The 12293-nt window shown below is 44.7% G+C and overlaps 1 protein-coding gene across 1 annotated transcript in view; it reads right to left on the reverse strand.

The window, feature by feature from the left end:
• Window positions 1-1765: 1765 nt before the first annotated feature.
• FGFR3 (fibroblast growth factor receptor 3) overlaps window positions 1766-12293 on the reverse strand; it is a 69305-nt gene continuing 58777 nt past the window's right edge. The window contains exons 9-17 of the mRNA XM_017727536.1: window positions 11634-11779; window positions 11426-11547; window positions 10115-10225; window positions 9766-9956; window positions 8932-9054; window positions 7288-7358; window positions 5548-5685; window positions 5015-5120; window positions 1766-4927 (exon numbers count right to left, since the gene is read on the reverse strand). Of these exons, the coding sequence (XP_017583025.1) occupies window positions 4763-4927; window positions 5015-5120; window positions 5548-5685; window positions 7288-7358; window positions 8932-9054; window positions 9766-9956; window positions 10115-10225; window positions 11426-11547; window positions 11634-11779 (1173 nt within the window). The 3' untranslated portion in view covers window positions 1766-4762. The remainder of the gene's footprint in view (window positions 4928-5014; window positions 5121-5547; window positions 5686-7287; window positions 7359-8931; window positions 9055-9765; window positions 9957-10114; window positions 10226-11425; window positions 11548-11633; window positions 11780-12293) is intronic.

The following is a 12293-nucleotide window of genomic DNA, read 5'->3' on the forward strand; positions in this document are numbered from 1 at the left end:
ACTGACACTTGCAGGGCTTCAGACTTTTCTTTTGCCAAATCCTTCCTGTCTCACCATGGAGCCATGACCAATGGAAATAAATCACAATTTTAGGAATTTATTTGAATGTTGCTATGAAACAGGTCACAGCGGCCAGTGAGAGGCTCTATTTGTATAGTCACCCACAGAGGAAAGAAGGCATTTGTTTTGCTTTGAAAAATAACTCTTTCATGTGTAAAGGGCATTTTGGGTTTGGGTGGAAGGCTGCAGCCACTGAAGGGGAGATGAGCTGCAGCGGGCTGTTCGTTCAGTGACACAGCTCAACCAAGTAACTTTGCAAACTTTCCTTGAGGTTGTTCTGTGCGTTGCTCAATGCACATCACACACTGCAGCCAAATATTCATTCTGGGATTAGAACTGGATGCATTGTAGGGCAATTAAAGTAAAATATTACCCTCTCCTCCCTAGGCCACAAGCAAACACGGCTGCGGGTGAAGGCCAGCAGAGAAAGAATGACATCATGAAACCCGAGAGAGAACGCAAACACCAAGCCAGCACCATGTGCAGGTCAGCCTCTGCACAAGGACACACTTTCCTCCTTGTGACTTTGACTTCTGTGCTCTCTGTTTGCCCAGAGGACTTTTTTTTGGGAAAGCTTTCAAGCACAGGTGTGCTACATGCCACAGCGCACTGCAGACAGATCTGGCCCTCTCCTGTTTTTCCAGTCCTGGTGGTAACAAATGGAGCACTACATCCTCACCACCCTGCCATGATGAAGCAAGTTCCTCATGAGCCAGCAAAAGGACATTTAGCCATGCTCTGCCTGCAGCCCTGGATGGCCAGGGCTTGTCCCCTGGCCCATGCTGCTCCTGCTGCTGCAGGGCTCAGGGCTGGTCACCAAAGTGTGTCCTTAAAGCATGGAAGCAACTCATTTCAGGTAGCCAGACTCCTCTCACAACGCAGTGGTGCTAAAAGAACAGCATTTTTTTTTACAACGGCAAGGAAATGACCTAAACCCAATGTAATTCTTTAATTTTTTTTTTTTTTAAATGCAGGATGGAACAGTGCTGGTGCCAGTCCCAGTGCCACAGATATAACCTCCTTGGATGCATGCCATTCCATGCCCAGCTACTTAAAACGTTTTTGCTTAAAAGAGTTTGCTACTGTAAGCAGGCTATACATAGGTAGGTAAACTTGCACGCCAAGATCCAGGTGTCTGGGATGAAGTTTAACAGATCACGCGTAGGAATCAATATTAAAGTGCTGGTAGGATTGGCCCCAAGTTTCCCAAGCTGCAACACCCCCCTCCGTTGTCTGCTACCAGCAAAACCAGGATTTACTGAGTTCCCTTGCTTAACCCCCACCAAAGTCAAAGTCAAAGCCAAACCTGGTTGCCCTTTTCTCCTTGGAAGCCAGGCAGGATGAGGTCCCTCATGCCTGTCCCACTGGGCTGGGAGAAACCTCCCATAGGAGGGTTTAATGAGCAATTCCTGCCTTTTTGCTACTGGCAAAGGCTTAATTCCACATGAGAGTGGGGCTGACATCTCTGTGCACACAATGGCTTGTGTGGCTATAAACATACCCAGTAACAAATACAGAATACTCCCCTTCAACCAAAATTGCTATAAATTTATTATGAATACAAAACCTGAACTGGCCAGGACTCGCAAAGCAGCACTATAAAATTAAACCTTCCTGGCACTAGAAGTGCCAGTGCCTGGAACACTTGGTTTTGCAAAGGACCCTCACAACTGGGAATAAACCCCAAAATTTATCAACTTGTTTATTTTTTTTTTTTTTGGTAGAAGTAAGTTTCCCATGTTAACAAAAAAGCAGAATAGTTTTATTTAGTGTTCATCTCACACCTTCGACAGCTGCAGCTGTCAGGCACAGAAATACAGTATTAAAATAAACTGAACAGAGTTGCTCATTGCAAAAATCACACTATGCAAACCTGTGGATTGTAACATCAACAGTATAAAATGTAACAAAATTGGAATTTTAAATTTTTTTTTACACTTTTAAAGATAATAGTCCAGGCTATAAAACTATATAAGCATTGAATAAGAAATGTTAAAGTCAATAAGTCTACAACAGATACATCTTGTAAAAACTCAATAAATTATATATATATAATTATAATATCTAGTAACATTTAAAACCATGCACAGTTTTGTACATTTTCTTTTTTCAGTACAGGAAAACTCTTTGCTTCGAGTACTTGGAATGTACACAATTAGCAGACATTTGTAAGAAAATACAAAAAAATTCTTTTTTTTTTTATTCCAACAAAACAAAAATCTATAGAAATCTACCTTCTCAAACTTCCACTGAAGTAACCTCAAACTATAAATTATTTATTTTAGGATAAGGATTCTGTGGCTCTAAGAAGAAAAAAAAAATCTTTAAATGAGATGCTGTCATCCTGTTATTCTGCAACATTGATATGTAATACGCACCAGAGAAAAATGAAAAGAAAGAATTCAGGATGCAATTTGCTTTGCCTCTTTCTGGTAGTACATAAAGAAGTCTTCTGGACAAAAAAAACCCCACCCACAAAAAATCCTTAGCCCAAACCTCCCCCACTGTCAGCTTGATCCATGCTAACATTCTTTAGTTCGCTCCTGTGCTTTTAAACAGCTATCTGGCATCGAGGAACAAAATAGCACAGCATTCTAAACACCAAAAATCAGGCAACACTGGCACTTTCCAATGTGTTAGATGCAAAAGAAATACGCAGCTGTAGCAGCTCTCCTGCAAACAGTGTCACTATTTTGCTCACATGGCATTTCTGAAGCCCGAAATACAACAGTACTGGCAAAGGGGAGAGAAAAAAACCTACCCCACATCATCCAAAGTCAACATTTCACTTTGCTGCATACTTGTTATTAAATCGACCACAAAGAATACCTTCATTTGAAAATAGAAAAATAAACACCCACACCCCCTTAATGCACAGTGGTTAAACTGATGGAAGAATTCTTGGCCCCGTTTTTCTGAAATATGTAAAAATCATCTCTCTGCTGCCATTTGTTTGGTTTTAACCACTGATGATGTATTGAAAAATAAACTTACCTTTGCTCACTGCAATCCAGGATAAACTAATATTTTTTTAATGAATACATATATATATTTATAACATTAAATGTAATTTGTTAAAGGACTGTACATCTATACATTCTTTCAATATTTCCCATAAACACAAAGGAAAAACTTGATTAATATATTTTTTCTCCATTTTTAATAAGTTAAAAAAAACACCCTTAAGTTTGGTGAAATTTAAAGTTTACAGTAATGCTATGCTATTTAAACCAATGAACAGATATGTTAATGTCTATAAATAACTTTACAAATATACATGTTAAGGTACAATTTTTAAAACAAAACTGTGAAGATATAAAACAAACAATCAAAAACATCTTTTCTTTTGCCCAGATCAGTATATCCTAGATTGCAATGCTCATATTTTGAGACTCTCTCTCAGTACTGCTTTATGTTGCATTAGTATTATACATTCTTTTCTTTTAATATATTTATTTATATATATACATGATATATTTATAGATATATACACAGATTCTCTGGAATAAACCTTTTTGATATAAGTTAAAGGCTCTTGCCTACAGGTACCCGTAACTTCTTTCTCCGAGTCACTGCACATAGATGGAGCCAAACCTCTGGCGTCGAGGGGTGGATGGAGGAGCTGCTCCCCCCACTCACCCTTGGCAAGCAAGAACAGGCAAACCCCAAAAGTGGGATTTATTCTCCCTCCCTCCCCCCACAATTGGCTGTTCTCAAAGGTCAGGATGTGACCTGAGATGCCATGTGGGCACCCAGGAGCCAGGTCTCAGGGCACCCTCTGCTCTCAGGTGGGTGATGCTCTGCTCCCCAGGGACCCTGTGGTCACCACAGGGTCTCTGCCCATCCCTGAGGTCTGCTCCTGCCTTGGCACGGCCCCATCGCTCCCAGCCCTGTGCGAGGGCCAAGGCACTGACACTTCAGATGACTTGACCGTCTCTTTTTACTAGTTTTACTTTCATTTCTCCATGACAATTTTCATTTTACTTAGCTTTGTTTTCTCTTCTTCCAGAAAGGATTCCTTCTATGTAGCTGGGTAGTACGATCATGAAGCTATAAAAACGACGACAACAAAAATATAGATATTTTTATAAATATATGAATCCCTGCAGGCAACGTGGCTTTTCAGCTCCACCAAAAAGGTTCATGTACAGATTGCATAAGCGAGGAATTTCCACATTCTTTACACCTTTTTTTTTTGCGTGTGTTTCTTTTTTTTTTTTTAAAGGAAGATTTCTTTTTTTTCTCTTCTTCGTATTGCAGGCACAGAACGGTTACTCTGGCACTCGGAAGGCAAGCGCGGAGGCTGGGAGGTCAGCACCCCCCAGGTTCAACATTCTGCGTAGTAAAGAAAAAACCCTAAAAACATGAAAAGTAAACAAAAAACAAACAAACAAAAAATTCATCTAGGATAGATCATCTTGGCAAGAGATTAGTTCCTTCAGGCCAAACAGTGCTTCTTGACTTTTCATACAGCAATAGGGGAAAAAAAAAATTAAAAAAAAAAAAAAAAAAAATCATAAAAAAAAGTTTGTTGTTTTCTTTTTTACCCTGAACAGCTTGTCAACAACACAAATCTCCAGGCACCATCACACAGTTCCACTGGAAGATCCTTCACTACAAGGTTTCATGCTTGGTGTCCCACACTTGTGCCTCCATGGGCACACTGCCCATCCCTCCATCTGTCCATGTGCCCTGGGGGTCCTCACGTCCGAATGAGGCCGTTGCAGGGCGGGTGCTTGGGCAGGCAGGGCTCATCGGGCAGCAGGTCATGTGCAAAGACCGAGTCGTCCCCTGAGGAGCAGGTGCTGTGGGTGTCCTGGCCGGCCGGCGAGTACTGCTCGAAGGGCACCGAGAGGTCCAGGTACTCCTGCCAGGGTGACAGAGCCATCAGTGCTGGGTGTCCCCCACACCAGGGACCAAGTGGGTCCTCCCACGCCCATCCCACCACACTCACATCAGTGGATGTCACGGTGAGGACCCTGTCCAGGTCTTCCACCAGCTGCTTGAAGGTGGGTCGCTGTGAGGGGACGGCATGCCAGCACTCCCGCATGATCATGTACCTGGATGAGGGGACATGGGACAGTCAGCCGTGGTGGGGCCAAGTGACACCCACCCACCTGCCCACCCACCCCCAAATTGCCTGAAAGAACAGCTGTGGCCAACACAACTTCAGCTATGGCCAGCTGGGGCGGAAGAGGAGGGTTTTGTGGAGCCACGATCCTCATTACTGATCATCTGACGCATGACCGTGCTCCCAGAGCAGGAGGAGGACCTGTCCTGAAGGTGACACACCAGAGCTACACCCCCAACCAGCACCCGCTGTGTGTCACTCAGCAGCCATGGGCTGAGGAAAGTCTACCTGGAGATGGCCAGACAATTTGCCAGTGGGAATGTCCCAACAGCCCAGACCCAACAGCCCAGTGGGGTTGTATTTGTCCTCAGAGGGAATGGGGAGTGGAGCAAGGTCAGCGCCCACCACACACTCACAAATCATGGGTGCAGTTTGCAGGTTTGTCCATCCGATGGCCTTCCTTCAAGAGCTTGAAGAGTTCCTCAACGGGAATTCCTGGGTATGGAGACCCTCCCAAAGTGAAGATCTCCCATAGTAGCACTCCAAAAGACCAGCTGGAAACCAAAGAAAGATCTTTAAAATTCAATGAGGTTTTTTTTCCAAGCCCCCCCAATATCCCTTCCCCCTTGCTTGGCTTTATTTCTGTGCAGCCATGCATAGCTAACAAAGTCATCAATAGCATGACTAATTGCCTAGGCCATTTTTACTAGTTACTTGGAGATCCACTCCAAAAAGACCAGCTGGAAACCAAAGAAAGATCTTTAAAATTCAATGAGGTTTTTTTTCCAAGCCCCCCAATATCCCTTCCCCCTTGCTTGGCTTTATTTCTGTGCAGCCATGCATAGCTAACAAAGTCATCAATAGCATGACTAATTGCCTAGGCCATTTTTACTAGTTACTTGGAGATCTCTGCTGATCCAACTCAATAGCAAAGAAATCCCAGGCACCAAGTCTGAAATTGAAATGAGCATTTAATCAGATAGGTGACAGCCCATCTATCACCGCCAGCTCTTTGTTAGGTCTTCCACCAGCTCCACTGAATGGAACAAATCAAATTATTCATGCACGGCTTCACTGAATTGCAGGCTTGGAACCACAGGCCACTAATTGTGCAAGCTGATACCAAAACTTGCTTGTTACAACACTCATTTCACTGGCCAAGCTGGGAGAAAAATACCCCAACAAAAATCAGCAGAGCACTAATGTTACACACTTCAGTCCTGCAGCTGTGCTCTGGTTAAAAGTCTTTTTTTTTCAAAAATATCTTTTGCCTTCTTCATTTTTTTTCTAAAACCAGGGATTATCTGTCTCTGTTTCACCTTCATGCACACTCATTCTCCTGTTCTCTAGCTTTGATTTATTTGTCATGCCCACTGCAGCATTACCTAAGCATGGAAACTATGATTTAAGATCAATAAAAGCCAAAGAATCTGAGAAATACAGAAATAGAAAAGAATCATTTGTCCAATTGCAAGCGGTGAGCTTTGGGGAAAAGGCAGGCTGGCTATAAAAATGCCATTATTGATCAAATATTACAATAAAAAGCTAGTGCACACGTGGAGCTGCTTCAGCCCTTGCAAAATTCAGATGTGTTACTGATTTACGTGTAAGGAGTGCTCTGCTGTTTGCTTACTATGCAGAGGCATTAAAACAGATGAGATAGGATTAGGAAAAACAAAGAAAATAAAAGAAATGGCAAAATTAATCAGAGACTACATTTGCTGAATATTCTCCGATCAATTCTAACAGCAGACAGAGTATGCCAAGCTCATTCCACATCCCTGACTGAAGTGTAACTGTCTGGGGCAAAGTGCAGAGGATGCCGAGGGGATTTTTCATGGGGATTTTTAGCACAATATTTTTCAACTGCTGGATGAATCACCTCATCTATAAAGTGGACAAGAAATACCTGCCTGCTTTCCAGTAATTTTTCAGCAGCTCCCTAGAGATCTTCAGATGAAAGCAACCAGATAACAGCAAAACAAAACCATGTGTGTGAAGATGCAGGTTGGAATTGACTCCTGTACTTTTGCATCCCCAGGCACCCCAGCAGTGAACAAGCCCTGGTCACGCTTAGCAGCACTTTTGTCTGTAAGATATTATAGGTGTAGATTTCCCTGTTGTATTAATTTTTTTTAAAGTGTGGGTTTGCTTACACATCGCTCTGGTGAGTATAGACCCGGTCAAACAAGGCTTCTGGAGCCATCCATTTCACAGGCAGCCGACCCTGTAATTAGGAAGACAATGGGAACATCCCATCAGCATATTCCCCCAGCCACAATGGCACCATCTGAATCTTCTTTTCTAATCCAGTTTGAACCATTTTCATTAACAACCACATCTGCCTTCCCAGTCACTGGGCAAAGCAGCAGTGGCCACATATAAACAGATTAGAGCATTTGATCCCTGGATCTTCAGTGACAATCTTTGCAGTAAATGCTCTCTGTAGAGGACTGTATTTCACTGCCAAAGCAGGTTTAACATATCAGTGCATCTAAATCTTTGCATGGGAACAGCATCCATTACTCATAGATGCAGTAAACTCTGTGGCAGAGCATAGGAAAACACTTTCCATCTCTTTGGTTGGAAGGTATGGTTGACTCCAAGTCCAAACCCAGCTTAGGCTCAACTTGAAGGGAAACTTCCAAAGTGAAGGCAAGGGCCGGGTTCTCTAAGAAACAAATCCTGATCCTGCTGGAGGGTAAAGGAGGGGGTCTGATCCTATCTTACATCAGGGTCATAAACACAGACTGTTATGTGAAAAATACAAGATGAGAAAGACTAGATTAATCATAATTCTCTGGGGCTTCGTTTGGCCCCTGGAGGAAGACAGAAAGTACTGTTTTGTGTTTGAGCCATAATTTGGATATGGGGGAACTTTGTCCTCTTCTGACCCACTGTCTCACTGAGGGAGACAAGTAGAGATGGGACACAGGCAGGATACACAAATGGGACTATGCTCTCAGCTGTCCCACACAGCTCATTTGATCTGTGATTAAAATTCCCAATAATTGTTATTAATTTATGATTAAGAAATCGTGGCAATTAAGAAAGATTTCTGATATGCTATTGATCAGTATGGACATGGTGGGCTTTGAAGGACTGCTTGGACATTTAAACCCCCTGCAATCCCAAGACCCGCAGGTTCTGTACTGCCCTTAATCTTCCACTGCCGTCGCCTCACTCTGTCCTAGTTAGGATCTTTCCTCAGGGCTCAACATCTGTGGCAGGCTCTGTACCAAGACACGGGGCTTCTCTCAGCCCTTCACTTGCAAATTCATCTCTACAGAAAATATAAACAACTCCAGGCCTCAGCCCTTATCTGGGACCATCTTCTCACTCTTGGCAGTGGAGTCAAGGAGCTCAGATGTAAAAAAAGAGAGAAACGCGTGAAAGACAGGTAGATCCAGGTATACAAGAAGTGACACTCCTCTGTCAAGGGCTCTGGTGAGACAGAGGTTGGCTCCTTGGGACCTTTATGAACAGACATGGAGCAGACTGGAAAGGGCTCCATTCCTGTTTGGGAGAAACCTCAGTTTCTCTTAGCATCCTGGCCAGAGCTGAGACCTCACAACCAGCTGCTGGCTGAACCAGGATGTGTCAGGAAAAACCCAGATGGTGGATACACTCCTGGGACCAGCCTATCTACAGTCCCTCCCGACTAGGTGAAGTCCCTGTCAGATTTCTTCCTCCTAAGCCCCTCTAGAAAGGGAGATGTGGGACAAGGGCCACTTGCTGCAGGGATGATCAAGTTCCCTGCCAGAAGGAGAACTGCGTGTGCTTGGCAGCTCTGTACTTACATTGGTGGTTTTCTTGTAATAGTCGATGTTGTGAACGTCTCTAGCGAGGCCAAAATCAGCTATTTTCATCACATTATCTTCAGTGACTAACACGTTCCTGGCTGCCAAGTCGCGATGAATGCACTGTGAAAGGTGAGCAAGTCAATAAATAAGGGCTCGTTAGCTGCTCACGCCTGGAACCAACAGCACCATGTGGTTTATGAGCTGCCGTTTCATTGACTCCCAGGCTCATAAAGCTGTGGGCACTGCTCAGCTCCTGGCTCTCTGTGTCACCATCCCACCGTGCCTGCTCGGTGGGAAGCACCTCTTAGCAACACCTAATCGGCGCACTCGGAGCCAACACGGCCACGCACGCGCCTTTTCTCTCCAAACAGGATGTACGGATGAGAAAGCCAACTCCCCTCTTCTGTGGGAGCTCACTGGGATGTGCAGCTGCTTTTCTGTGCTGCTTCCCCCAGGAGGAGGAGTGCAAGAGAATGTTTGAGGGGAAAAAAATCCTTAAATTAAGGTATCCCCAAAACATCCAAAATACAGAAGACCCACAGAATGGCCTGGGTTGCTTGTGCTTTTATAAGCATTTTGGGGGTGCTAATGGTCCTGCAGGTAACAGCTGTACAGCTGCATGGTTCAGGAATGCAGCCAGCATATGGGGACTTTGCATATGGATGAAACCTCCAGTAAAAAACCCCAAGATATTTCATACAGTAAAATGTGGCCTCTAAAGGGAGAAGGCTGCAATGTTTTGCCTGGGGTTGTCCCACACACAGAGCATTCCCTGCCTTTGAACATGTGGCTTTGACCGAGGCTTCTACCAAATGAGGTTTCTCAACTCACTTTCTGAGATGCCAAGTACTCCATGCCCCGTGCCACCTGGTAGGCACAGGAAACCAGATCCTTAAACGTCAGCTGCTCCTCAGGCAGCTTGCAGGTGTCAAAGGAATAGTCCATGCCAGGTGGGCGACGTGCCCTGAGGTATTCCCGCAAGTTCCCCTTTGACGCATATTCCACCAACACATAGAGTGGTCCTGCAAGGAAGAACACATCAGCATCCAGCGGAGGTAGAGCTGACCACCAAAATCTCATCTGGGCCATTCTGGGCAGCCAGTCAGTAACTACAAAGAAGGGACAGCCAAATCTGAGCCTCCCATGACCCTGTGAGCACCGGGGCTGCTCTGCTACGTACCGTCCTGCGTGCAGGCACCAAGGAGGTTAATAATGTTTTTATGCTTCCCAATCATTTTCATCATTTCCATCTCAGAGACGAGGTCGGAAAGGTCCTTGTCTGTGGCATCATCTGGAGAAAGTAAAAGAGGAAAGTAAAAAAAAGTCAGGAAGAAAGTAAGTGTTTAGGGATATAGTTTCAACTGCTGTGCAGCCATGTGGGGCTTTTGATGGGGAAACAATACTCAAGAATATGGCTGTATTTGGCTTTATTCTACTTCAGGAAGAAGAATAAAAATAAAAACAAAACCTACTACTATGGCAACAAAAAAAGATGAACAAATAAGTGGAGGTAAATGTTCATATGGAAATCAATAATGCCTTTCATCTTCTGTTTCGTCTTCACAAGTACTAAAGAAAAAAATTCACATTTTGGTACCTGGTACCTGCTTTTCTGATAGTTTCTGTCCCTCATCTCTAGGGCCCAAGAGTTAATGATGGTGGAAGGTCAGGGCTGGGAGGGAACGTGTTTTTTGGATGGAAAGTTGCAATTTCTCTGCAAAAATAGAAAAACCTATCTACAAAAGTAGAAAAATTGGGGAAAACCTGCCCAAAGGCACATTTTGGTTTGGAAAGATGGAAATGTTACTACTTCTAAAACCAGCTTCAGAAAGGACTAAAGGAAATGTAAATTAAACAAACCTGTTTCTGATAAGAAATATTACTTTTTTTTTACAATGTCTCCCCATGTAACCTCAAGCCCAGGCTGCTCACTGCCCTGCTTGCTCCAGCCGAACTCTTCAGCTGTCTGAGGTTACTGTGTCTGGCAAGATGGGAAATGGAGACTTATCTAGAGGTGCCCAGTGACTCCCCCATTTCTGGTCTCCCTTTAACCTCTCAGATGTCCGGGATCAAGTTTCTTCAAAGAAAAAGTTCCTCAAGAAGGAGTTTGTCAGCTGAAATTCTGCAAACTCCATCTGAGGTTGCTGCATAAGCTTTTGGTAGAACAGGCAGCGCTGGTTAGGAGAGGAGTAAAGAGTGGGCTGATTCACGGAGCTGGCTTGAAGTGAAGGGGGTTCCCCTTCTTGTCAGGGATGCTATTACCCCTTGGAAGAGAACTGGGTTAATTCCCAGTCCCTCTTCCCGATGGGATTTGCACTTTTGCCTGCTCTCCAAGGACAGCCCTCACCCCCAGGCAGTGTGGGTAAAGGGGAGGAGAGGCAGTTCCTGCTTTCTTCTATTGTATCTAGTTTGTATAAAAGACTTAAAAGAGAAGCAAAGAGAGGAAATCTCAGCACAGTATGCTATTCTGTCCTCTGTGGACTCCCCATACCTTTTAACATCTTGACAGCAACTGTGATGGCCTTGTTTGGCTTGTCCTTATCAATCCCAATGGCTTCTGCCATCACCACTTGGCCAAAACACCCCTCGCCAAGCGGCTTCCCCAAGGTCAGGCTGGAGGGAGGAACAAACAGGTATGTTAGGGGCTCCTGGTGTGGGACACTCCCAGCAGGCACAGAGATCCCAACCCTTTGACTGACCGAGAACGTGTCAATTCCCACTTGGGATCTGGAGGCAGCTCCAGCTCGGAAACGTTGGCCAGCATTGGCCCATCGCTGGAGGAGAGGCGTGTGATCCGGACCAGGGGCGTGTTGGAATTCATGGAAGAGTTGGACTCCAGCGACACCTGCTTGGGTAGAGCAAATGAAGTGTTATTGCCAACTGTATCTCCAGGGCAGGCAGCACCAGAGATGGATCACTGAGGAGGTTTGAGCTCTCTTTGCCCATGGACAGATTTCTGGGAATTTCTAACTGGGAAATGCCCCCACCCTTGCAGGAATCCACTTGTTTAGGCACTTGTGGTCAGGTGTTTAGCAGATGGAAAGGAAGGACAGGTCAGCCAGTGCCCTCCTGCATCAGGAGGTATAATCCACTGAGTTGCTCTGTTGCATCTCCACAGCCCATACAGGCTAAGAAGTGACTTCTCCCACCCTGGCACTGTCAATGCCCACTGTGAGCTTGCAGTCAAAGCTTGAAATCTGTACCCGTCACTATGGGGTTTCACATGGCCTTTTGCTCCTGCCCCTCTGCAATTTCAGGCAGAAGAACATCTCTAACTGCACAGAGGACCTTCTGTCACCTCCACGAGAACTTTGGGCTCACCAGTGACATCTGTGAAAGCAGGACTGAGCACAAATAGT

This window comes from Corvus brachyrhynchos, unplaced genomic scaffold (genome assembly GCF_000691975.1).
Source record: "Corvus brachyrhynchos isolate BGI_N302 unplaced genomic scaffold, ASM69197v1 scaffold80, whole genome shotgun sequence".
In the NCBI taxonomy this organism is placed as follows: domain Eukaryota; kingdom Metazoa; phylum Chordata; class Aves; order Passeriformes; family Corvidae; genus Corvus; species Corvus brachyrhynchos.